The sequence below is a fragment of the Paralichthys olivaceus genome, chromosome 15 (genome assembly GCF_024713975.1).
Source record: "Paralichthys olivaceus isolate ysfri-2021 chromosome 15, ASM2471397v2, whole genome shotgun sequence".
In the NCBI taxonomy this organism is placed as follows: domain Eukaryota; kingdom Metazoa; phylum Chordata; class Actinopteri; order Pleuronectiformes; family Paralichthyidae; genus Paralichthys; species Paralichthys olivaceus.
The window spans coordinates 21,091,647-21,114,386 of record NC_091107.1 but is presented as its reverse complement, the minus strand read 5'-3'; the positions used below and the strand labels follow the sequence as shown (position 1 = coordinate 21,114,386).

At 39.1% G+C, this 22,740-nt stretch overlaps 1 protein-coding gene across 7 annotated transcripts in view; it reads right to left on the bottom strand.

Annotated features, from left to right (window-relative positions):
- LOC109628489 (protein turtle homolog B-like) overlaps positions 1-22,740 on the bottom strand; it is a 120,322-nt gene that overhangs the window by 85,374 nt on the left and 12,208 nt on the right. For all 7 annotated transcript variants that reach the window (XM_069539956.1, XM_069539957.1, XM_069539950.1 and 4 more), the window contains exon 2: positions 3,996-4,187. In XM_069539956.1, coding sequence (XP_069396057.1) covers positions 3,996-4,187 — 192 coding nt within the window. The remainder of the gene's footprint in view (positions 1-3,995; positions 4,188-22,740) is intronic.

The window sequence follows — 22,740 nt, the reverse complement described above, 5'->3', positions numbered from 1 at the left end:
GAGTTCCTTGGATCTCATGGCCTGCTTTTGTACTGACACTGCAGTGTAAATTGTTAGCAAAGTAATTGTAATTTAAAGCAAAGTGGATAAACCTGACAACAATATGGAGTTCTACAACAAAGATTCTGAATGCTTATATACAATTTCATTAGATTTACAGTGGGGTGGCCTGACAATGGTCTCATAAGAAAAAAAACTGCAGCAGGACTATGGAACCTTTTCCATTTCAGTTTTTATAATGCCCATACCGTGAGTGCCAAACCAAATCATTAAACCCATATGTGACACAAGCCTCTCTAATAAAATGGCTGGAATGGCTTCTCTTAGGAGGGGCGTCCGATGTTACCTGGTAGTAATGATGATGATGCTAACATATTTTTAGAACTTTCCTAGTGACAGGCATGGCTGGCAAAGACCGCAATTACTTGCCTGCATAAAGATTTCTGTTAGAATGGGATCTTGTGGTTGCTGTCACCAAACTCCACCGATTAGCATTAAACCAAGAGCATTGGTTCTAGCATCTGTATGTTTCCAGCTGTAATGATGCTGAGACTGAACTTTTTCATCAATGTAAGTGTGTCCCAACAAACTTTGCACACTGGCTTGTCTGACTGCAACAACAATCCATGAATCATTTGTCCATTTCTGTTACAAAGCTGACATTCCCCATCTAGTCCCCTGGTTGCTTTAGCAATGACACAAAGCACCGAGGCATTTCTTCCCCCTGATTGTTTTAGTCTACTGTTTTGTTATTTTCTTTTATTGCAGAGAAAAATAATTGCGGTCATGAGGTTAGTTTTTAAGAATTATCTTGCAGGCCAGATCAAATTGAGGTCTGCGATCCCTGCCTGTCACAGGGAGAGCTTCAGCACAGCTTTGAATGTGAACTGTGTCTTCTAAATGAAATGTCATTCTACCCTATGGCTCAGTCAGACTCCTACTGACTATGGTGACCACAAGACTTTTACTTGATACTGTGAGACTGTCATTTGTAATTTTGTAAAATCTCAACAGTTGCTAGATGCACTACCATATGACATTTGGTGCACATATTCATGTTCCCTCAGGATGAATTTGACTGGTGACTAATGTGTCTAATGTGGTGTGTGACTTCATGTTTTAGTCAGTGAATGCTAACATGCAATACAGCTAACAGCAAATAATAACTGATCCCCAAAAGACATTTGATAATTAGATATAATTGCACAATATGGGTCTGACAATAGAATTCATGGATCGTTGTCATGGTGGTGACAAACAGCCTTTGACAGGGACTTTGGATTTCATTCATTAGTCTTTTACCACTAGTCTTTTTAATGTGATCAAGACCATAGCTTCTGAAATCAGTCCTTTCAGGTGATCAGTGCTCGGAATCAATAAGGACTAAGTGTGTGGGGATGCAGAAAGATTAAACGAATATTCTGTATATTTTCTAGTTGGTCAGATCATTTTTCTTCCTGCTGCAGGAGGCAGGCGGGATAAGTTAAAAAACAACTTTTATTGTATCTGATGCAGACAGTGACAGATCAATCATCAAGCAGATCTGAAGATTAGTACATGTCATTTAATTACAAAGAAAAATTGTGATTATGGTAAAAGTTTTGAACCATATTTTAACATTGCAACTTGTGACACATTGTTACAACAAAATATTCAGTATATAGTGGAACCTGCTAATAGGGATTATGGTTACATTGACAAACCACTTGTATAGATTAAATTAGATTAGGAATCATTCCTAATCAACTCAAAAGAATTATCAGATTACAAGGGTTTACAGTGTGTGTGTGCATGCGTGTGAGCACGTTCCCTCCTGTTCCTGCTCTGGCAGTTTGGGACAGTGAAACTGTTTTAAAATTATGAAATCTCTGAATACATGTTAAAGTTTTATCTTACTCAATGCCAAGGATAAAGCAAGTGTCTTTGTCTTCAGATGGATGCAGCAATCCCTATTGTAGAAAATGCACGGCAAACATCTTGAAGAAATCTCAAGGTTTTAAGTGAAGCAAAGAGTCAATATTTAACCAGTTCTGTCATCCCAGCAACAGCTGCCTATTTCTTATAGAATTGGTTCTAAAATCTTGTAAGTCTCTCCCTCATATCCCCAGAGGCTTCTCTTGTCAATGGAATAACAACAAGAGATGAGAGAGCCTTGGCTGGACATCAGGACACTCTGAATTTTCTTTTGAATTACTTTCAAATAACTATTCTTTACAATAGCTCATTATTAACTGATTGTGTTTTTTTACAATAGAGCATTAACACCTGACTCACAAGTGTACTGTTTTTAGTAAGTTTTGTCTATTTTGTGCTTTTAAATACACTTAATAGTCACCATTTGTGTAGATGATTTCATCATTTTCCATTGGCCATTAAAAGTTAAAAAGGGTAGTTCTGTTTGAAGCTGTATTTGTATGATGGCTATATTTATTCTTTGGATCAAGTAATAGGTAAAAACAAAGCAAAATCATGTTTTATGATCATTTAATTGTTATCGTGTTAAACTCTGAGGAGCGATGCAGTTTAACTCTTCATTATTATTTTGGATTTGTTATACAAAATGTCTTGCACTGACTCTTCCAACTCTAAATTCATTTTTTATGATATGAATAAATGAATGCATGATGAAAACCACTTTTAATCTAAAGCATAATAGAGAAAGGTTTAGTCCTGAGGTTCAGTGATCAGGAAATTAAATGCAGGCGAGGGGAAAATCCCTCACACCTCCCTAGCAAAAGTCCACATTGAACACAACACAAAAATAATCTGAGGTGGAAGAAGCTGCTGCCTCTAAGGGAAATGTCATCTCATTAAAGCTGTCTACACTGGTTAGTAAACATATATATTACGGTCTACAGTGGCAAGCAGAGGACTGATCCCAGAAAGCCCTGTAGAGAAGGAGGTGATGAAGATGGTCTAATGTTTAAATCCATTAACCAAACAAAGAGAAGCAAAAATGTGACTGTTAATCGAGATGTAATGGACAGCAAGACACAGCATCCTGAATACAAATATCTGTTTGGGAAAACTTAATTACGACAATACTTGCAACAACTGGACAAATTGTGGAACTGAATAGTTAACTTTGTCATGAAATGTGCTGGTGGTCCTGAATGAATCCAACTAGCAGGTGAGAGATCCTGCAAGGATCTTAAAGTAACCATTGAGTGATGTGTAGGAAAAACTTAGACCAGCAGACGCATGTGACTGGCACCCCATTTTACACCTGGGTGATTGCAATCGAATAGTGTTTGACAATGAAAGTACAGGACGGAATGTGATCCAATTGTGAGAATGATTTTTGAAGTGAAGCTGCTTTTTACTGGATTTATTCAGCTGTTTTTAAGAGGAATTGTATCCCAGTAAAAGTCTCCTGGATTTCAATGATGGTAATGGTGGTGAACACAAGTCCCATGGTCCAATGCTACTTTACGATGCATTTTGTAATTATTTGGACTGAAAATTACATCCTGCGCATTTAACACACTTAAAATGACATCTCCTCCTCTATCATTGACAACTACAGGATCTACGAATATGCAAATATTGTTGATTTCAAAAGGACAGAATTTGTCCACTGCTTTACTGAACAAAAGTCAATTATCAGCGTGTGGTGCATTAACCCTTCACGTTCCACATCACATACGTTTCAATGTTACACTGAGTCTTGAATCATGCTTGTGGGTACAAAATGTTATCCAAGATTTCCGTCAAACACAATGACACTTACAAGTGTGGTTCTGTTTTTGCACATATATCATTCTGAAGCTCAAACACCAAAGTGAAGTGGCAGTAAGTGAAGCACATTTCGTCAGTAAAGTGAGATTTTGAAGGGCAACTTAATATAAATTGAAATGTGTTTTGTCTCTAATTCTGCTCCAGTGATGTGAAGTCTACCAATGGGGTTTGCAGCATCACTGCTGGTTGTGGTTACAGCTGCTTTTCAGCCAAACATGAAGTTGCTTTTCAAAATGTGATAATGGTAAGTGTCTTACCAGCATATTCTGGGTCCACGTGAGGAGGGTAGAAGCGAAAATTGATGAAGAAGGGGATGGGCATTCCATACTTGAACCACTCCACCACATAGGGCTGGCCGTTCAGGGGGTGGGACACGTCGCATCCCAGGATGACGTTCTCTCCTGCACGTGCTGTCACAAACTGGGGCTCCTCTCGCACTCCGTGGGCACCTGGTAAAACAGTACACACAGGTCAGCCCAGTCAACACTCAGGGTCCACTTTATGCCTTGAGACTTGAGCAACAAGTCTTTATATTTAATGTTGAATAAAACTCATAGTCACATTGAAGCCAGTACAATATTCCTATGTCTAATATCACTGTAACCACAATACAAACAGTAGGAAAGAGCAGTTGTGTATAGCCACAGAGCAGATTTTAGATTGTCATACAGATCAAGAGTGGGAAAAAAATGTAAAAGTGACTCTTTTTGTGTGTTTTTAGAGGGTTTGATAATTACTAATCTTATTTGTGTGTGTGTGTGTGTGTGTGTGTGTGTGTGTGTGTGTGTGTGTGTGTGTGTGTGTGTGTTAGCATGAGAGACAAGGTGAATTAATAAATGAATGCACACAGCTATGATGAAAGATTTTACTTATTTAAGAAAAGTTTTGATCATTATGTGGTGATCAGTGTTGATATTGTGCTGTAGCATGTAGCAAGTGTAGCATGTGACTATTGGGTGGGATGCTGCCAGAGGGAGGGATGGTGGGGGGGGGTTGCATTTGTTTGTATAATATTTGTTTTTTTAATTATATTGTTTTGGTGATTGGTTAAAATATTATGTGTTGCTACATATGTTACCATATTAGCTGTTCAGTTCTAGAGTTTAGTTCCGTGGAAAAGATCCAGTAGTGCAGATGCCTCAGGAGTCTCCTCACACACAGCCACAAAAAACAGAACTGTTGATTTTGTGCAAATTCATTTTTAAGAATACCTCTTCTACCTCTACTTAGAGTCTTTATGCTAAGCTAGGCTAATCAGTAGCTGGGTGTAGTTTAAGATCAGAAAGTAAGAGTGGAATCCATCATCAAACCTTTCACCATAGATATTGACTAAACTATTTCTGCAGCCATCTGTTCACCTCCATCCCATCACGCTCTATACCTCGCCTTTTCAATTTAAAAAATTTGATTACTAAGGTCTTCAGAAATCAATGAAAAGTCACCCAGAAAGTGACTGTTTGTGTGCAATAATGCAAAAAAAGCCACAGATTCCATCAATCAGGACAGCAAAGACTACTGGTGACGAATCAAATACAGAGCCAAGGCCAATGAGTTCAACCTCGATGAACGGCACTTTCAGACACATCCATGGGATCTATCTCAACAGACACATTTCATCGTGTTGGTCTGAGAGAATGTGGGCAGACAAAAACATGAGAAGTAATGTGACAGGAATGCAACTAATATTTATGGACGTTTAGCCCTTCCTTAAAAAAAAATCACTTATTTAGCTCAGTGATGTAGCAATCCCACTGAAACTGCATCTGCAGGCTAGCTGCTGGACAGCCACATCCATCCCAGGCTAATTACTATGTAGCTTGGCTTTATGAGCGGAAACCTGGTGTGGTAGCATTTTACCAGTCGATGCGGCTAATCAGATGTACTCACTGCTCATCCCTCTGTGGCCTGTGAGGAAGCCAGACAGGCAGGTTCTTCTGCACACAGATGACAGCCTACTCCCTGCCCAGTCTCTCATTAGTGAAAGCAAACAGTGTACCGCAATGTATCAAGTTGTGTGCACCAGGAACCAATGGGACTTCACCCATTTCATCAGCAAACAGCTCAGGACAAATCACTAGTTTTGGGGTTATATTCTGTAGCACTGCGGAAATGTGAGTCTGTAAAATATTAACTATGTATTCAGAGACCGACCGAAAGTCAAAAAATCATTTATTAGTCCGGAAGTCAAGAAAATGAACCGAGAAATTCACTACAACTCCTCCTAAGAAATGGTGCTATCAAACCACAAGAAAATATTTAGAGACCATGCTATGGAAAATGATCAGCTGTAGTATGAAGCTTTATTTAAACAAATACCATCACTATAGTGGCTGCAAAGCTTGAGCTTCACTTCATTTATACTAATATTAATATTTGGGAGTTTGAACAAGTAGATAACCACACACAGTAATTTGCAAAGGTTTTGGCTTTAAAACAAAACTGAGGCTATGTTCAAACATGATGCAACATCCAATTAAGATTTGCTGTGACGACCTGCCATATTCTAGTTCATCCTGCAACATAATGAAATGGAAATTGTTACAATTTTTCATGATAACAAGAGATCTTTAACCTGGTATTTTGCTCAGTTGATTGATCAGTTCTCTCCCGCTGCTGCCCTAGATGGAATTACTTCTGTGGGAAATGCTGAAGAAAAAGTCAAACTCAATTTCTGGATCTGCCCTTTACTCTTATCTGCACCAACCTCTTCCCTGACCCATACCCCATCCTTCCACCAAGTTTCACAGTAATCTGTTCTGTAGTTTTTGCGAAATCCTGCAAAACAAAAACATAACCTCCTTGGCAGAGGTAAAAAAGACAAAAGAGCCGACGGATCACATTTTATTTATCTGAAAACTGTGATTATTTTAGCAGAAATTATTTTAAATTGATTCAGAAATAACAAAACAAATAAGTGATTAAGTCAGTATTTTCTTCATGTAATGCAACATGGGAAATTGACCTCCAGACAAAGAAACACTGACCATAATTTGTATCATATTCCAGGACATACATGGAGCCTGAAAGTTATACTGAAGTTTTGGTAGCTGGATTTTAAAGGGGGGGGGTTGCTATCCAAATGATTAGTCACAATACTCATTGACTCAACTCTATTCGACAACTGAAAAAAAAAGCATAGTCAAATGTTTCACAATAATTTAAAATCCAGAATTCAATCGTACATATAACCTCCACTATACAAAAGTCGCCGTCTTAATCTCTGTTTCTTCACTGGGGAGAAATGAAATGGTGCAATAACATATGGCTGAGAAGTGCTTAAAGAAACAGTGAGAACGAGATGGAGCCATTGATGCAGTCTTCATCTACATTCCTCCAGCAGAGCAGTGCTGCATTTAACAGCAAGAACCAGGTCTACAAACACAATGACTGAGTGGATGACATTCTGCTGAGCTTCAAAAGCAACACTTGATGTTTCTGCATTTTGCAATTACCAGAATACGCTCGCTGTAGAGCAGACAAACAAATCACATTGCTGTCATAATTGAAAATCCATTCAAGGCCGCCAGTAAATTCTCAACAGTGTCTGACTTGACAGCCTGATCTTTTAAATGCATTGTTAGATCCACTACAAAGAGTGAAAAGCCTCCACTCACCTTGAACTGAGGTCAATATAAAAAGCAAATTATCAAAGGTTCTGTACTAAACATAAACTTTGTCTTATAATCAGGCTTGACTGTGAATGTGCGTCCAATATAATTAAAATGCTTGCAAATAAACCAGTTGAGGCATAGCATGCATTAAACATTTCATCAGAACACTGCAGTCACCATGTTGAATATCATGCACAATAATTGACTGTGATCACATGATTAACAACAGGTCTCTAATTTCAACGTGACATCTGGTACAGCTCCATCTCGTACCATGAATAGAATATCTGCCGTATATTTACAGTATTACATCACTGAGAGGCTGTGTGTATCAGAGGCAGCCTGTGGATTCATCATTTGATGTGCATGTGTGCGCTCATGCTTGCTGGCAGAACCAGATAATAACCAAGTGTGCTTTTCCCAGTGGTGCCCACCCCCTCACACACACACACATACGCACACACGCTACCTCCAGCAGCGCTACGTGTTGATTGGTTGCTGGTGACATCATCAGAGATAGCACAAAAACAGGCCCCTTGGAAGGTATGACTTCACTGTTTATATCTGATGAGATGGAGAGGGAGCGAGAGAGCAGAAGACAGAGAGGAGAAGCAGCGCTGATTCTGTCCCCCTCCACCCGCCACCAACACCTCTCCGTAAGGGTTTAGCTCATTGACAATCAAAGTCCCAGGGGGAGGACACCGTCACAAGGTATAACCACTGAGGTGCACTCTTACACACACATACACACAACACAACCGAGAGTGTTAGCAAGATGAAAAGGAAGGGGAAGGTTCTTCTGTGTGAACTCACGATCAGCTCAGTATACTGTACTATAATACCAATTAAATGAAGTCAGGAAAATATAGATGTTTAATGCATCTCATGCATTCTACATCAATAGTTGTAGGGCTGACTTTATTTGAAATTTGAATGTCTGTTCGAATGAGGGGGCGGGGGATCAAATATTCATGTTCAAATTTAAAATGTGTGACACCAAGATTGAGATGAATCCACTTGTGAAATTTCCCAAGATTCCAACCATTCCCGCTAATCTATGGTGTTCTGTGTTGTCAGTCACTGACATGTATACATCAACTGCAGCCATTTCAGAGAAAGACCTTAATCATGTTCACAACGGTGAAGCGGAAAGGCAGGTGCTGCAATAACAGCAAAGAGACATTAAAGGTGGGATCGTTAAAATAACTCTCAGCTACAATATTGACTGGTTGACAAAAAACTCCCACTCATCCTAGATGGTGACAAGATAATGTGAGGAGATAATAACTGGTTTTCTGTCTGACTTTACACCATAAACTTTATTTTAGTACGGGAATAAAGTTCCAACATGGAGACGTTAAGTTTGAGGCTGGTATTTACTTCTACTTATGTTGTCTCATTTTCTAAAACAAAAAAGAACAGACTGTGATATTTGAGTATTCATGGTGTACTGGATTCAGTTGCACAATGTTCTGGTACAATGCAATTAAAAATCAAGTGTGATTTAGAAGTGATATTTGCTTCCAAGCCTTGAGGTGTCATAGATAAGCTGTGGCTCTCTTTGAGAACAGCAAATTAGACAATATACGAGAGTATAATTGACTACACATGAGATTGTATGTGACAGTACAGACTGACTAATTTTCACATTCAACCCTCACAGCAAAGTGCTTTTCTATATATATACGAGGTGACAAATGATACCGTGCATGAAGATTCAGTCAGTGCAATAAATAAACAATACAAGTATGGCACAACACACTCCAGCATACTATTCAATCTGACACTCAGTGTTGGCAGTTAAAACCGGCTGATATACGAGCTTCCCTGTCCTTGTCTCAGCTGGTCTCTTAGCTCGTTCCTGGCACTGTCTTGCAGTGACAACTGGCCCACTCTGCTAAGTGCCAACCAAAAATGAAAAATAAATGAGATTTTTACACAATGCAACATCAATTATTGATGACTATAGCAAGGCCGGTGCATTATGATACAGCCTATCATTCTTGCACCTGCACTTAGTCTTTGTGTATCTTATTCTGAAGTTGAACTCAAATTGTGGTGGTAATAAAACGTCAGCACAGTGAAATTAATGGAGGCATTAATAATGCTGACAGGCAGCACACGAAGCCGTGAGGGTGCACGGAGCATTAGGAGCATATCATAAACGGCAAATGGCCACAACATTTTGAGCTACACGTCTTTGAACTTTGCTGCTCAGTGTAAATGTATTTTACGTGTCACTGCCCAACACAACACAGGAGAGGTCAGCAGGTCAGCCCGTCAGCAGCAGGGTGACATCAAACCCTTTCTAAAATCTACTCCAGGTAAGTGTATACAGGTGAGCGACCTACTCTCTGAGAATGTTAGTGTACTAGAACATTTGCTCTTCTTTTTGTCACTTGGCCTCTGAACCTGAAGTTATGCAGCAGCTGCAAATCACACAAGACACCAAGTTGTATGTGTCAAATAGACAACAGTTCATGAGAATTTACAAAACTAGTTTTCCATAACATGCCCAGGAGTATCTGTGACTGATGTCGACAAGCACCAAGAACACTCTTTTATATATTGTTTGTTTTTCCAATATATCTGACAATCACATGTTTTGGAAGTATCTAGAAGCTTTTGCTACCACTGCAATGTGTTAGCTACATGAACCTCCGTCCTATCTTTTAATAAATATTTGTTCCAAATTTCATCAGTCAACTGTTGACATGCCAAGTCACTCTAAATAAGAGACATCTGTCATGGTTATTGTATTTTTGTCCTCTTTTATAAAGAGAATTTTCAGTTCAAGTTTAAACTGTGTTTTTGTTACGTTTTATATTTATGCTCTATGTCCCCTCTGTGTCCCTCGCTTGTGTCCCACTCTGCTCCTTTTTGTGTCCCACTCTGCTCCTTTCTGTGTCCCACTTTGTGTCTCACTCTTTGCCTCCCTCTCTGTGTCCCTCTCCTGCGTTCTCCTCTTTGTCCCTCACTGTGTTCATCTCTGTGTTCCCCTCTGTGTTCCACCCTGTGCTTCACCCCATGTTCATCTCAGTGTTCCTCTGTTTCCTGTTTTATTTTGTAGTCCCTGCTCCTGGTGTGTTTTCCCCACTAGACTTCCTGCCCTCATCAGGCTCACCTGTCTGTCCTGTGCCACCTGTCTCGAGTTAGTCATCAGTTCAGTGTGTATTTAAGTCTTGGTGTTCCCCCCATGTATTTGGTGGTTCGTCGTCTTTGAATGCCCCTGTTATGTTCATGTGTCTCGTCACGTTCCAATTAAGTGTTCATGTATTTCCCTGTGCTACTCCTCTGTTTTGCCTAAGAGCAACTTTTGTTTTATTGAGGATTTCTTTTTGTTACGTTCACCTTTAGATAAAGGACACCTTTTTGTTACATGAGATTTAGTTCTGCGTTTTGGTCCTACCCTCTCCCCGCACCTCATCCCCCTGCCTGACAACATCAACCTTGTGGTATGAAGAGGAAAAGTCAGGGGATGGATAACATGATAGGACTCATCCTTTAGGGACCATGGGTCCAAATAATGTTTAATGCCTATATGTTTTACAGTTGTTGAGAGATTTAAAGGGACAGTTCACAGAAAAATGAAAATTCACTCATTATCTACTTACCACTATGCCAATGGAGGGGTGGGTGAAGTGTTTGATTCAACAAAAAACTTTGTCAGGGTTATACAATTTAATCAACTGGTGATCAATGTTTGAAACATAATAAAACATAACATGGCTCCATACTGCACGTGTTGTGTGATCCAAGTGTCTGCAAGTCCCGACATTTATATTCAACTCAAAACAAGGTCATTACAATGTGTTCTAAGCCTAAAAATCCACAGGAAGCAGCCATAGCCACATGATGGTGTGGACTTAAACACTTCATCCACCCCTCCATCAGTGGGGTGAGTCAATAATGAATGAATTTTCATTTTTCAGTGAACTTTTCTAAGTCTTGTGAACTAGCAGACTCTCAAACAATGGGATCCCTCTGGCCTTGCTACGACAAGTTTGCATGTAAAGCTGACTGACAAGAACCAAACTAACATTTCCTCTTTCTGTCTGTCGCTTGGCCTCTAAACTCCACCATCTGCTGCCAAAATCTCCAGGCTTAAATCTTGGGACTCAGTTAAGCAGTGGCTACAAAGGAAACCTTTCACAGCACACAGTTGCAACATGTCAAATAGAAAGCAGTGAAGCTAAGATGTGTTTGCTTTATTTGAAATGCAACGTTTATATGTGTGTGCCACCAAATGATAAAACCACAGATTTATTCATTTCACCAGATTTTGACACTTCATACACACCCAAACTGAAACAGAATACTAGTATGAGGACTGAGCATAACAAAAGAAATCTGCATTTCTAAATCCAAAGAGAATTAGAAAATACACATTTAAAATAGTTTCCTAACCAAAAAGCAACCGAAGAGGCTGTGAAGAGCTTCTATTCCCCTGTGTGGGATCAAAGACAACTACATTACAGTTTTAGATCAAAAAAGAAAAATGTGCAAACCATGCACACTACAGAATATTCATTGTGCAAATGCTTCTTGCAAGGAGAAGGAATCCACTTGTGTGACTGCACCAAGCATGAATTTCTTCTGAACAGTGGCATGTTTGAAGCACAGACTCAGTTTAAATGAGCAGAAAAACTGAAAGCCACATCTAAAGAGTCAAAAGATGTTTGCCTAAACAGTGTGCTTAGGGAAAATGCATTGCTCATTTGTGTTTGTCAGCTTGAGCTACAATCCTCAGATACACCAGCCTGGCTTAAAACACTAATACTACAGCAAAGTGTGGGAGACTTGACCTAATTCTGCTCGCCTATAAGCGAGCATCTCTCACGGTTTGGGATTCAAAAGAGATCTTTGCAGGGCGCAACATCTGATCTCTCCTGCATCATGTGGACTGAGGCAAAGAAAGGTTACAAGTTATGATGTTGGTTCTTTTACAATGCTGCACCGCAAAATGTAGCAAGTAATCTGGACAACAAAGTTGATTTTCTAATGCATTCAATTTTTGGATGCAATTTCCATTTATAAGCTCATGCAAACAACCAAAGCCACGGGCCAAGGTGAATCCGCCTTGTCCCAGTTAGACAACAAGACTCCAGGTCAACCAATTTTAGTGCTGCTGTCAACAAAATGCCCACAAAGTATTTTGTCCAATAATCCTGTCCTTCTCAATGACCCACTTTTACTGGCACTGATGCTTATCAACAGTGTTATAGCAAATTTCCGGGGTTAAATCCAGATTTTTTGCGTCACAACTAAGAGGTGGAAGCCAGGATTTAAGTTTAGACTGTTAGATGAACTTCAAACCTTCCCAATCAATTGATTTAATAGGGTGAAATAGTTTTGCCTAAATTAGAATTAGTAATCTGTAGTAATCTATGGATACATTAAAGCAGAATCAATATGTATTTCAATGTATTGTAAATTATTTCTTTGAATGAATGAGTTTGTTTTTATTAGTGCTAGTGTTTTAAAAAGTCGGTTCATATTGTCCTGTTTTTTATAGCTGTTATTTAATATAATATACTTACAGTTGTCTTTTTATCTGTCTGAGTTTCTCTTTCTCTTTTCACTACTGTAAAAATACAATAAGCAGGCTAACTAGCTGTATCCGTACTTGATTTTTTTTTCTAGCATGTTATTTGTACTTGAGGAGTCACTATTTGGTTTTCTGCCAGTATTTTAGAGTAGATGGACTTTGACACACTCCTCTCTACAGCATTAGCTATTATAGCCCCACCATCAAGATACTAAGTAATTGGAAACTGTTTTTGTTGTCCAGGTAAGATTATAAAACCCTTTAAATTGATTGAATGCTTATGCAAAAACTCCCCACTCTCCTTACATTGGTTGGCAGGCCAGTCTTGTCCGGTTCAATATGACAAATGATGATAAATCCAGCAACGCCTACTAAATAATTATTGGGTTTGACATTTCCCATGTTTGACATCAGCATAAAAACCGACCAATGGTATTTCTCTACTGGGAGTGTCTTGTAGTCTTTCAGGCTGCAGATGGATAGTATTGTCTCCGCAGGGAACCTTAATCATCTTATGTCCTGGATGTAGTCACAGATTAATGCATGGTAAAACTGTGGATGGTTCACAAAACAGAGTCATTCAGACAGACAGAGCTGTGTTACAATTGCACATCATATACATTTTATGTTTGTCACCATACAATGTATATGTGAGGGTAAAGTAAAAGTAAATCTAATGTACATTAGGTTTCACATTTAAACATTGCTCCATTTATAGAAGTTTGCTATTTTCTTACACCAGTTACTTGACTGGCCTTGTAGGCCTTTTTTTGGTACATGAATCCTGATGACTACTGTAAATTAAGAAGAAATATAAACATTTGAAATACTTGAAAATAAAAGACTTGTATTCCAGAGAGAAAGTGGTGCTTCTACTTTTGAACCTCCACAGTAAGAGTCTTGGATTCTGTCATGTATGTCTGAGGACAAAGACATGGTTTTGAGCCTCTTACCTCCTGCTGACTGGCTGGAATTAAGGTCAGATGACTGGGGTTGGATCAACGGAGACACAAGTTCAAGAATGCTAACATACAAGCAAGCAAAACTTGGTGGAAATGAACTACAGCCAATATTAACAATACACTCAATACTGCGTGCTTGATTAACAAGACACTATTTTATCATTGTGACTGTCAGTAACGTGTAAAAAATGTTTTTTAACTAACCACTGATTTCTCTGTGTGTAAAATAATTCATATTATGTTGTTGATACATCTTTAATAAATAAAGATTCAAGAAATCAGTTTTAACTTTTAGATAGTAAAAAAATCCGTCTATGCTGTGTTTACTCTTCACTCTGTTGTTTAGATGGCGGCTCTATGTTCTCTCCTCGCAGCAGCTGAATCACACTGTGGCACATCTACGCCCTCTATACACTTAATGTCTGATGGTGGAAACACCCTCAAACTCTAAGCTGCCACACAGACGGAGACTAGGAGCACCTCAGAGTGAAGTCTGGAATGTTACATGAGGGAAAACGAATAGAAATCATGCAGACAAATATTGTGCACCTGTTGGGCTGCCAGCGTGAATTACAGGCTTCAGCTTGCCATGCTGGTTTTCTCTCTATGGGAACAGGTCACGATAACACAACATCAGTTTTAGTATCTATATTAAAATCTTGTGTGCAATAGCAGTCAACAATGTTTTTTAAAAACTTGGGAATATCTACGCAATGACATTTACACTTGTAGAATTGACCAGATTCTCTTTGCCAGAGTCTAACAACACTGCCCAGTATTAAATACTGATGCAACATTGAAACATAAAAGTCTGGTCACAAATAGTTCATCACAATGATTATGTGAACATGTCACATCAAACCAGTCCAGTTTACACCAGCTTACACAACTTAACACAGATACAACACTATTTATATGTGTGTAAAAATACATTGTTTTCTTCATCTTGACAGCACAATCTCTATCATGTCCGAGAATGTCTTGAGGGGCCATTCAAAACCTGAGATATAGATATTTATTATTGACCTTCGTGACACATATAGAGTCAGTGGATCCTCCTGCAAACACAGTCAAAAGCTAAGGGAAGTGGCTCTTGCATCTGGTGTATGTACCATGGATTTACTCTGTGACTTTTCAATTATTAGTTTCATCGACAGGTGTATGCTCTTACAACAGACATCAGCACTGTAACCATAGACTAGACTGCCAGCTGACCCCCATTGCTGCAGTGGTACAGTTGGCTCGTTTGGCTCTTTTATGGATGGAGGTATCTTATGTATACGTAATAGGGGTGTAATGATTCTAAATAAACATCCACAAACTCATATATGATGACAAAAGTGTAATATCACAACCCACTGTAGTTAAACAAATGTGAAGCATTTTCATTACACAATTAAAATGAACACTGTTAACACTTCCAACTGCATATATCACTTGATGATATGATGATCTTCTCTACCTCCTGAGTCATTTACATATTTCACCATGCCATGACAATCACATCATTTAGGCCATGGTGAACCCTTTATTTATCTCTGCTCCTCTCCACTCTTCCACATTATTAAAGCATGCATGAGCACTGAGCTGAATAGCATATTCATGGGAAAGGATTGCAGCTTATAAAGCCTGTCTTTTTCATGTTTAGAGTCCAAGCAGGTGATGAGCTGACCCACTACTTACATATTATCTTCAACTAGGATTACCACACTGCAGTTGTATACCTCAGCCAACCCGTACATATTTCTACATAATTCTTTTTTCCAGATTTATGTAAGGTCACTGGGACCCTTACCTCTGACCACAGAAATGTAATCACTTCACCTTGTAGTGACAACTGATCAAAAGTTGGAGAAATTCACTCAAGTTGGTGTTGAGACATCACATTCAAGAAGCCAAAAACTTTTTGAGGCCAATGTGACCTTGACCTTGGACCAATAAAATCTAATCAATTGTACTTAATCTTAAGAAAACTATATACATACTTCATGGGGCCATGACCATTGGCAACCAAAACTCGAAAACATTATGGCTCTGGCCACTGGCGTCGATGGGCGTCATAAGAAGGGAACTCTTATATTTCCCTCAAACTTGGCCCATTGTTAAGACCTGCTTTCTTTGCTGAGAACTGTATGATTGTCATGTGAGCGTGCACAGTGAATATGGTTCGTAGTTGAATTCAACATATATTCCATTCCATTCTTTATGGATGTTGTAACTGAAGATGGGCAAGGTGTGTGTGTGTGTGTGTGTGTGTGTGTGTGTGTGTGTGTGTGTGTGTGTGTGTGTGAGAGAGAGGGGCAGACAGCCCTCCACACACGCTACAAAATATATTTTTCATTGTATTTTTCCTTTTTGTATCATTATGAAACTGTGGCAAGACAAATATAGTATTGGCTTCACAGCTTAAATAGGTCTATATACACATATACAGTGAACAACATAAGCAGGGTATGCATCACCTCCAATGTTATTCATTAATATTTACTTTCACCTCCTCTGTGGTCTCTAATACCCCATTAGTTACTGGTTCATATTTTATGTATCAATTCACCCTGAATACTCAGAATAACACAGTATATCAGATTGAGTTTTTCATGTCCAGCTAAACTTTTGCTCCATCTATACGCACACACACTACTTTTGCAATTTTAACTTCATTGCCTAAAAGCATTGCAACATCCATCATGCGCTTTTTGAAAAGCTGCTGTGAAATCATGCATTTAAGGCACAACAATCTATGACAAGCCTACATCATCAAGGAAGGACTGATTAACTTTTTCAGTCCCCTCATAATTTGGACAACGTTTCTTATAATTGAGAAGCCGGCCTCTCTCAAATGATTATGCCCATAGCTGTATCGGAAATGAGTTGATAACCAGCCTCATTAATCCAGGATCAACCGTGTTAGGCTGAGTGAAGCCATGTAACCCATGGAGAGCCAGACTAAGCTGAACTTGCTTTGTGATAAGGGCCCCTGAATAAGAAATTAGAGCAATTTCTGAAAACTGTGGTCAAACTGATTCGAGTGTGTTAACTGAATCTCTCCGACACTTGGCTGGCGACTTCGTTAATACCATGTACCACTTCAAAACTGACTTGTCTTCATTAGCATCAGTAGAAATGCTTCTAAAACAACCATAGCCAGCCCAGTGCTCTAAGTCTCAGTGAAATCTGAACATTTAGACATGACAAACCGACTTAGATGCTTCTCTTGGATACTTCCCTATATGAAGTTGGAGAGTTTTAGAAAAATGCTGTTAACGATTATGTCAATAATGATGGACAATCCCCACATCAGAAAACACATTACATTCCAACATGTTTTTAATGTATATGTGCTATTAAATAACTCCTAACTTGGCTATAATGGATTTGACTTTAGGGTACAGCTGGTGTATTTTTAGTTAAAACCACTGGCAGTCATTTTTGGCTGGAGATTACTTTAAGGCCTGATATAAGCTTTGATCATAATCCTCTAGTAAACTGCTTGGAGAAGTAGTTACAAATCTGTGGTACTCAGTTTATACATCAATGAGTCAAAGTATTTCCTTCTTTATTGATAATATGCAGTAGAGAGTCTTCCTATGATCCCCAATCACTTTGTGCTGGGCTACAGTTAAAGGTCATGAGACTGACTCTCTTTGCTGCTTTGAGCTGTTCCACAGCCTCATTCTGAAAAAAAACTTTAGAGTTAAAATTAGAGTTCTGCAGCACCAGTGGACCATGCAACAAGAGCAGCTCACACACAACTAACCTGTAGTGTAAACTTTCAACTGCAGACAGGACGACAATCAACTCTAGTCATATTAACAGTAGACCCAAAACAGGAACATGGGTCCTCTTGTCTGAACAACTCCTAAAGAGGTAGACTGAATTAGCCACACATACATTTGCTAAACCAGCTGGTTCTTATCATTGAAGTATATTGCTCGAAAAAAATAATATTTAGTGATGTTCAAGATATAACACCAATACTTCTGCACTGAGTCTACTGATTTTGCTCGGTTGTGCAAAGGCAGGCCCATGTTTCTCTGAGCATCTAATCACATAATGCTGTATAAATTATGTATTAAATGATATGAGGTGATTGCTTCCTTCCTGTCTGAGGCTTAATATTCCCATCCAATGTGGTCCAAAGAGTTCCACTGACCCTCATCCTGCTCAACAAAGTAGTGTGAACTCCAAGCAGGAGAAATGTCGGTGTCAACAGATTCAGGTTTATGTATGATATCATTTATATCATCTTAATGACCGCAGTTAGTAACAATGCTTTTGATTGATGCCTGTGAGATGTCAAAAATAAAATTAGTATCTGAATATTATTCAGACCAGATGAATGATGCCTAATCTATAAATTTTGAAACACAATCTCAACAGGCATCCTCCTGTACAGCTGCTTAATGTCAACACCCCTGCCCCCGGAGCTACAATTTAGCAGCAGGGGCCTTCAAAAGAGACATTTCAACAATCTAGGACCTTGAACCTTTGTGGTGTGTAGTTGACACCTGGCAGGAAGCAGAGGGAAATCTCGCTTTGAAATAAATCTCTCTCTCTCTCCCTCTCTCTCTCTCTCTGTAGTCATATGAGCCATCACTCTGATTAGACACCATCTGTCTCCTCAGACCTGACTTGTGTTTTCCAACCACAATCGATACGCAAATGTCCAACTGAGATCTGACAAAAAGAAAAAGCCTGAGGAACCATCTGCATGTCTCTGACTGGTTGAGGGACAATAAGTGGAACCACGCTCACGTTTTTACAGCAGCTTATTGGATGATAATGTGTGGCTGTCATTGTTGTGAGACGGACATCAGGCAACACCACATGACAGAACACCATGGAATATAGAAACTTGAATATAAACACACGTTCAATTTTACTGATAAACTATTCCAGGATTCAAGGGTTTATTGTCATATGCACAGCAATAGGCAGTTATGACAGAGGGCTCATAATTTAACAGAAGGGGTAAAAAGAAGAAAGGCAGGAAGTGCAAATATTACAACTATAGTAGACAGACTAATACGCTGATGGGATTAGAACACAGGATTCATGGCAGATACAGGACTCAGATCCTTAATCTTAACACAAAGCAACCTGTTGATGGAGGATAAACAATGCAGCTATACCAATATGTCTCTATTGAGACATGACTGTCTTAGGTGTAGTGCTGCTGGAGCACACTGGAACAGCACCCTGCCATCGTATCTTCTCCAGGCAATTAAAACAATAATATTCACAGTTTACATTATCCAGTTGAAATTAAAGTGCTTTACATCAAATCATCACGAAAGCGTTTATCATTGAAAAGTTAAAAGTGTTCATATTAGCATTTGATGTGTAGTGATTGATTCACAATGTCAACTCATGCACTGAGTATAACACAATTATTAACGAAACTCAAACACAATTTCACGCTACTTAAAACATTCACATGAATTGAATACGTCTCACATGGAACAAACTGCGATACATCAAGTACTGTATATTCAATAGATCGCCCACCCCAAAATCTGTTCAAAGGTGATTGGTAACAGAAACCAGAAGGCTCCTGGCCCTGAAATCTCCTTCACCAACTTAGACTTATAGATATTAGTCTAACATTTAATCATGTGATTGTTTATAGTTTACTAATGTATGCAAACTTGCCACCTTAAAGTTTCAGTGTTTAAGATTTAAGTGAAGGGATCTATTGGCACAAATTGAATATAAAATAATTCTCATGATGTTTTCACTGGTGTGTTTCATCTAAATTGTAGTTTTCTTTACCCCAGAAAAGGCTCTTTATATTTAAATACTTTATATTTACATGGAGGGGACCCTCTCTACAGAGGCCGCCATGTTTTTTACATTAGTCCAGACTGGACAAACTAAACACCTTTTGAGTTTTTATGACAACTGAAGCTACCACAGGTTCTTTTTCATGTTTGGAAGGAGAGGGTGAGGTGAGGGGTGTTCAAGCAATTTCACCACTAGATGCCACAAAATTCTACACACTGTACCTTTAACAGTGGTCACATAAACTCTGAAATGAGCCACAAATAAGGCATGTGCTTGCATGGCATGAGTGCACTCTGGTACTTACTCAATGAGCAGTACAGCCTGATGACAGCTATTACCATGCACACGTTATGTCCACCGTGCTGTTCTGAACACAGGTAATTTCCTTCAGCAAAAAATCAACCGTTTACCATCTCTCTCCACAGTCAGCCTCTCCTATTGAACAGACTCTTCAAGCTCCTATATGATATTTACCATATTTTAAGGAATTGGGAATTTTTTCATCATGGGTGTTGGTCTTTTCTCTTGGGTGAACAAATGTGATCTAACCTTTTGAAAGATTTTCTTTTTTGTCAGCGATACACTAATAAGTTGTTACTTGACATGTTAAAACTCTTGAGGGCTGACAGACATATCATATCAGATATATGAGAATATAGCTACTTTAAAGGCCATCAGGGTTAAGCAACATTTACCTGAAGATGTTTAACTCTGATAGTTACTTCTTAGTATCATTGATTTTTTTCAGAGGCTTTATTTTAATCAGAAGATGTAAGAAATCTTTATACTTTGTCCAGAAACCTATAGTTGATGTAAGTTTCAGTGTTTTTAAGGCTGAGTTTGCAGTCTTATAGCACAGAAACATATCTGCTAGGAATCTACCAGTGCCCACTATAGCAATGAGTACACACACCAGCTAATAATAGAAAGATGTCCAAAGCAATTATTTTTCACGTACAGAATTATGGTTTGATCTCAGTGAACTAGAAACATATTTAATTTATAGTGTTTCTGCTGAGTTCACATTAGTTTTAAATCTGATATTTGTGTAAAATATGATGACATAGTCGGTTTAGTGGTTACATTTGTTTTGACATTTTCTCTTACACCCCCTCTGCAAGTCCAGACACATGAAAAGGAAACATGCAAGTGATTATATGTATCTATTATTTTGGGTCTAATTACTGCTAACCAGTTCTGGCATGTATCTGGGGCATCCACTGCAAGATGCATCAGTCCATTTACTCAAATACTGCTGCTACACAGTTGGGAGGGAATCATGTGTCATAGACTGAGGTAGAAACCAACATGATCAATCAGTTTGTCTACTGCATGCATTTCCTACTGCTTCTCTGTCTGTATATGTAGCCCTGCCTATAGAATTTGTCTCTGGGTATCAGGGTTACGATGTAAAGCTCTTGAGATGAATTTAAACTAGCACAGCGAGGCCATGGTTAGGTATCTTATGGCCTTATTCAATGAATGTTTAATGGGTCTGGAGAAGTCAGTGTGCAGGAAGCTGACTGTGCTGCATCGGTCGGCTAGGCTGTAAAATGAGACAGGGAAGGAAGCTAGCCAGCTTAGGAAGGTTGGTCAGGGGTGGGGGGTGGGTGGAGTGTAATGGAGTACAGTATTCAGAGAAAGTATACAGAGCAGGACAGAGAATGTATGTAAGCAGGACACATTCATGAAAAAATATGTTAAAATATACATTAATTCCTCACATATGAAAATAGTATGGGTGTGAGTTAGGGCAACTGAAAAACTCAAATTTTTGCATCGAATTTCCTTTAATCTATGTAACCGACTACAGCTCAGTGGTCAGCATGTTTCCCACTGAACATAATTACTGTCACACAGCATGTAGACTGTCACATGCGTACGTGACACAATAGGACCTGAGATGGTGTGATGGAGAAAAACTGAGAAAATAGCAAGGAGCAAAGAGACGACATTTAAAAAGTTTCAAAAATATTGTCGAGGAATCATTCTGAAGGGACAGAGACTGTACAGAATCCTGTTGTAGCAAACATATGGATTGAAAAGCAATTCATGTTGTGAAACGAGCAAAGGTAAGACATGATTTATGTACATGGCTGTTTTTAGCTCTTTTAGGCTGATGGTTCAGTGAGTTTTGGACGGCGAAAGATTAGAAAGATACTGTTGGATTTTGTGGAGGTTATGGAGTAGGCATTCATATTATAGCTTATGTTGTTAGCATGAAGTAGCATGATCATCAATACTGGCTTTTTGAAAATGTAGAGTTTGTGTGTTTTGTCGTCATGCTCATTTAGTTGCATGGTGTTTGAATTGTGTTTTGTTTAGATTCAAATGGTTGTTAAGGTGTTTTGCACTCATTTAAAAACATGCACTCACAGTCTGACATCAGGGTAATTTTAGGAAAAACATGCCACGCACAGCATCAACGTCAACTTCTTTACTCTGCCAACTGCAAGTGAGCCACACTGCACTGTCTAGTCAAATTAATACATTTTAGCCACTCATCCATCTAACTGATTCCTCCATCTGACAGCGCCAGTGTCCATGTGTCCATGTCTTTAACACTGGCAGTGGCTGAGCATAGCAGTGAAGAAGCAAACTGATGTGGACACTGGGATCTCTACGCAGGAGCTCAAACACAGTGTCAACTCAAGGAAAGCCTTTCCTGTAAGCACTTTGGATGGATGTGACTGCAGACACACACTAGGAGCAGAATGCATTAACATTGTCTATAAACAATGTCAGGCTTACTTCAAAGGTTTATTACTAATGTCATAACAATAAAGTTAAAAAGCTGAAGGGTATGACGAGCCTCGTGAGAGACCCCAGACCTGCCATGCAAGGGCTGGATGGCTGCAGGATCTCAGGATTGTTGGAGGCTGAGAGGGGAGAACAGGAGTTGACAGACACAGTAATGTCAGAGCAGACTCAACTCTTCACCCAAACTCTACAACATCCACAGCTCTTCAATTGGATGACTAGCAGCAACAGGCATCTCTACCTCATTGTGTTAAACACCCCTTTGGTGATAAATGGAATTACGCCTTCAACCAAGAAGGAAACTTTATGGATATTCCCCATGCTTCTGAACCGTGTC